The sequence below is a fragment of the Sinocyclocheilus anshuiensis genome, unplaced genomic scaffold, assembly GCF_001515605.1.
Source record: "Sinocyclocheilus anshuiensis isolate Anshui unplaced genomic scaffold, SAMN03320099.WGS_v1.1 scaffold794, whole genome shotgun sequence".
Classification (NCBI taxonomy): Eukaryota; Metazoa; Chordata; class Actinopteri; order Cypriniformes; family Cyprinidae; genus Sinocyclocheilus; species Sinocyclocheilus anshuiensis.
The window spans coordinates 351,808-356,995 of NW_015547683.1; the positions used below are offsets into that span (position 1 = coordinate 351,808).

Here is a 5,188-nt window from a genome sequence, read left to right on the forward strand (position 1 = left end):
TCCTACTACTTCTTCGTGCATATTCAACATAGCGATGATGCAAGCTGCCTCTAAAAACACGAAGAAGAAACGAAGAAGAACAACAGTGACAAAACACGGTCTGTAGAGTAGTTTGTCCGTTTAGGGCTACTGTAGAAACGTGGCGGCGCAAAATGGCGACTTAACCATGGAGGGGGCCCCGCAGTGTATGTAGATAGAAATGGCTTAGTCTAAGTTAATTAAAACATAACGGTGAATTTTGTAAGGTATTTATACACCACTGAAAACATAGTTTTGTATGTTACATTGCATTTCTATAAACAGATTCTCAAAAATGTTACACATTGCACCTTTAAGAATAAAGTTCTTCTAAACTACCATTTTCATGTTCTATTTTGTATTATTACTTCTTAAAACCGTTCTTACCTTTTCATCTCTCACATTTTACATTATGAGATTTTTTTCTACTTAAAAATGGGTTAGTGGACAAATATATTGTTGAGAATTTTTTACATTTGTTGTATTAGACAAGGACATCTCATGAGTCTAGAAACAAAATCTTTAAAATATATTTGAGAATTTCTTAGGAATAATTGAACACTTACAAACTTCTAATATTATAATCTATCAACTTACTAAACTTTTTTTTTTTTTTTTAAGATTTTCATTAATCTTGACACAGAACTTACATTGGGCAATATCTGATAGGAATTGTGATTATGGCCCTGAAAAAAGCACATATTCGTACCAACAACACTAGTTTTGAATGCCTCCGAGTCACTGAAAGCATTGGGCAGGATAGTAAAAAAGTGCTCCATATCCTGCAACTCTCCATCAGCCATCAAAAGCAACCTGAAAAACATAAGGCAATGGTTTTATAAACAATTCATTCATAAAATTGGACCAAAAGCAGAACAGTTCTTTATTAAGAGAAGATACATACCTGAGTTTCACAGCATTGACCATGCGAAGACAGCACTCCTCTACTATCTTCAGAAACTGCTCCAGAGTCAAATCTGGACCCTGATCATCACAAACACAAATCACACGTGTGCAGTACAACTTTATCTAGAAAAACACACCACATGTGTGTACCCTTGTAACTGTCGTGTGTTAATTAACATTACATTTAAAGTAAACACATTTTAAATGTACTAAATTGCAACTTCATCATTACAAATGTGCAGTAATACATTTAAATACATGACCCACGAGTTTCAATAGAAAAATAGTTAACCTAAATGCTTGTAAGTACACGCAGCAACACACTTTAAAAAAATATTTGAAGACAATAGAATTATGAATATTACATGTATAAACATTCAAGTCGTCAAAAAGCACTCCTACGTTCAATTGATTGAATTTAATAAAAATTTAAACTATGATACATTTAAACTACGAACATTCAAGTATTATAAAGTATACATTTTCACATGCTGCATACCTGTTGTAAAGGTAGGATGAGTTTGTTCAGGCGTCTTCTGTCTAGAAGCGCCATTGGTTTGGTTGTGGACATCTCGTGGAGCAAAACTAATACTGCGATCTTGTATGGAGTCACCCAATCCTTTATACCGAAGATATTGGCATGGACAACCCCATTTGTCATCATAGGGTTGAAATACAAACTTTCATGCACACTGGCCATGGCTTCTCTGGACTGATATTCCTCAAGGATCAGCAAAATGAAATGTACCGGTGCAGTAAATTCTTTCGTTTAATTAACGATAATAACTCTGCTGTTATGGGATAAACTAAAATAATCTAGCCTACATTATATTGATCATATGGTAACACATAAACGGCGTTTCAGATGCAGTAATGGCAATTTGAAACCTTTCTTACATGTGGACATCTACGATAATAACCATGTTTGATGCGTTAGGTTAGTAATCCTATTGAACATATTCACACGGATCATTTGCTAACCATCTGACAGAGATGTTTCTTCAAAATACCCTCCAGTTCCGTGTACGTTTCAGGGCGCAGTGTAGAACACGGACGAATCGATTTTGTTTGAGTGCGATTCGGTTCTTCGAGACGGTTCTTGTGAACGTTTTGATTCAATGAGTCACTGAACTGTTAACACGGATCGTTGCGAGTCTGATATGTGCGAAAAAGACGGTTCGCTGTTGAATGAAACTCGAGTCTGATGTGGATGATTCGTTTAAATCAGTTTTATAAACCCCGTTCAATAGATTGATTGAAAAGATCCGACTCAAAAGAAAAATTCATTCACGAATCGGACTGTTACGTTTTAGGACGCGATGCAGAGCGCTGATAAATCGATTCTCGTGGGCTCCTAGAGAACACGCTCTGATAACGTCTTTATTTATTTGCCAACATACAGCTTATTATAATTTTTCATACTTTTTCAGGGAATTATATCAATATTCCTGAGACAAATAAGTTAGATTTTGTTTAGTCGTTTAATCAGATGTGAGTAAATAGTGAAGAAAATTATTTTAATTTTACATACGGTAGAGGTCGCCAATGTTCAGAATATTTATGTGGCATGATCATAGACTGGGAATAATCTCTGAACAATAAAGTTCGCATATTCTGACAGGTATAAACTGAATAAACAGGAACGACATTGTATATTCAACATTGTATATTGTACATTTCTTACTATGTGTAAGTAAGTTGTTGTTTTTTAGCATGTAAGTTTGGCAGTGTTATTTTTTTTGATTACTGATAAACTACTGTCGTTTGATTTGTATTATTTGTATTTGTTATTTATTTTACTTTTAGTTACATTATATCTGAATTTATTATGTCTGTATAGGTCTTTTATTACGTTTTTAGTTTTATTTGAGTTATTTTAATACTTCAACAAACTAAATGGAAATGAAATAATATATATATTGAATTGATAAATGTGTATATATATATATATATATATATATATATATATATGTATGTATGTGTGTATGGTTGTACATACACACATATGTAGTTGTTTTTTTGGTGTTTGGCTTAGTGTTATGTTAGAATCATTATTATACTCTTATACCTTTTGTTCTTTAATATTTTGAATTGTTTTTAGCTTTATTTTGTGTTTTTCATTTAAATGTTACGTTTTGAAATTTTGTTGTATGCATTTGTCATTTTTATTTAATTTCTTTATTTTTAAAATGTGTATAAGTAGTATTTATAAAGTTAGCTTTTAGTTTTGGATCTGTTTTTAGTTGTTTTAATACTACAATTGATTGCTTCTGTTGTCCTCATTTGTAAGTCACTTTGGATAAAAGCATCTGATAAATGACTAAATAAATAAATATATTCGTAGTGCATTAACACACTTCTATGTACTGTCACTCATAGGCCAATTCATTATGAGAGATTATCTGCAGTGTTGCTCGTTTGGATTCACACTGAACCTGATGGGGGCTTGAAAATATATATCTTGGGACAGTTTCTGATCTGTCCACAAACACATAAAAGAGGTTCAAAAACAACTTCAGCTTACAGTTTGGCAACACATTTATTTCACTAAACAACAATTCTGATTCTGATCACACAGATCACAAAACCTTTCATTCTGACTTAAGCTGATGTAAAATTACTGATCAGTTTTGGGCTGTCATCTGTTGGAACAGCAACAGTGACCTGTGAGACACCATCAATTATCCAGAATCTGAGTCAGCTTATCTATTAATAATAAACATTGCTTAAAATCAGTGTCCATAGGTTTTATTACACTAAATTCATATTTAAAACACTATTTATATTTTATCACTGCTTTTTATGCTTATAATGCTAACTTTTTAGGTTAATAACTTTTAGGATAATAATACCGGGGAAAAATGGCTCTGACAGGCAAACTAATTTCGCCTGGGATCAAACAATCAAGATAAAATTATGAAACCACATAAAAACAAAGCAATTCGATTACATTGGGTGTAATAAAAATAGCATATAAAAACTTCCGCTGCACTATTGGAAGTAAGAGATGATTGGCTGTTTGGTTTTGCGTCACGGGTTATCCACCGCTGTGATTGGCTGAAAACGCTTCATTACAGTTGCATAGCGATCCCGGTGCGGCTGTAGACAGCAGCTGAAAATGAAGAGTTAGCCGTTTACGAGCAATGGCCAGGCTGCCTTTACATACAGCTGGGTGACTCCCCGCGGTGTCTTGGAGTTGCTATGAAGGTACAGTCATTTCTCATCATACTTATTTAGTTTTGAACTTGTTTCTGTGTTGGATGTGTATCATGCTAGCGTTAATGCTGCGGCTGCCTTTGATATCAGCTCGATAAGTAACAGCTGATTTACAGTTTAGCATTTCATGCATGTTTGCGTTGTGTGATTTTGTGCATTAATGACATATCTTAAATATATGTATATCAGTCAGCATCTAGCAGCTGATATCATTTATGTGTTGAATATCAGTATTCAGCTGTTAGATGCAATGATCAGTAATGTGTTTGTTTGTTTTGAGCTCTTCTACTCTCATGTTTTCATTTGTTGGGAGGTGAGACCCAGCAACAGGACCGATCCTTCACTGTGCCACACAATGACAATTGGGAGTTGATTATTCTGTTGGCTCCCTTTGAAAATAAAAACACAATGGTTACTCTCTGTTGAGTGTCACCCATAGACTGGTGTCACCAAGAGCTCTGGCTGCAGTCATAAGCCATTTAAAGGTCTCCTGAAGTGCCTTGAAACCAAGCGGCAACCTCCCGCTCTCTCTTGTGAAGCCAACAAGGAAGTGACTTAAACTGTAATTCATCAACTGGGCGCTAGAGGCTGGCTGCAAAAGGGAGTCAGTCCCATAGACTCCCCATGTTAAAGGGATAGTTCACCCAAAAATGAAAATTTGATGTTTATCTGCTTACCCCCAGGGCATCCAAGATGTAGGTGACTTTAGGGCCTTTCGCACCGCTTTAGTTCCAGAACTAAATGTACAGTACTAAAGTACTGGGACGATTTTGCGCGAACTATTTCCCAGTACCATTTAAAGGGTTGCATTCGCACCGACAGTGTGTACCAAGAAGTGATGTAAGCCGGTCGAAATGCAAGGGTGTTTCTAATGCAGCGTCTATGGGAGGGATGGTAAAGTTGACATTGTTCTCTCTTCTCTCTATTCAGCTGTTAGATGCAATGATCAGTAATGTGTTTGTTTCACATTGCTCCCCTGCTCTCAAAGGGGAAGTCGTGGCCTAATGGTTAGAGAGTCGGACTCATAACCCAAAGGTTGCGGGTTCGA

General features: G+C 35.4%; 2 protein-coding genes across 6 annotated transcripts in view; one reads left to right on the forward strand and one right to left on the reverse strand.

The window, feature by feature from the left end:
* Positions 1-1,946, reverse strand: part of anapc5 (anaphase promoting complex subunit 5) — a 10,580-nt gene extending 8,634 nt beyond the window's left edge. For all 3 annotated transcript variants that reach the window (XM_016505713.1, XM_016505712.1, XM_016505711.1), the window contains exons 1-3: positions 1,424-1,946; positions 923-1,002; positions 728-831 (exon numbers count right to left, since the gene is read on the reverse strand). In XM_016505713.1, the coding sequence (XP_016361199.1) occupies positions 728-831; positions 923-1,002; positions 1,424-1,624 (385 nt within the window). In that variant the 5' untranslated portion in view covers positions 1,625-1,946. The remainder of the gene's footprint in view (positions 1-727; positions 832-922; positions 1,003-1,423) is intronic.
* A 2,039-nt stretch (positions 1,947-3,985) lies between these two features.
* Positions 3,986-5,188, forward strand: part of LOC107703169 (E3 ubiquitin-protein ligase RNF34-like) — a 10,574-nt gene continuing 9,371 nt past the window's right edge. For all 3 annotated transcript variants that reach the window (XM_016505714.1, XM_016505715.1, XM_016505716.1), the window contains exon 1: positions 3,986-4,131. In XM_016505714.1, coding sequence (XP_016361200.1) covers positions 4,126-4,131 — 6 coding nt within the window. In that variant the 5' untranslated portion in view covers positions 3,986-4,125. The remainder of the gene's footprint in view (positions 4,132-5,188) is intronic.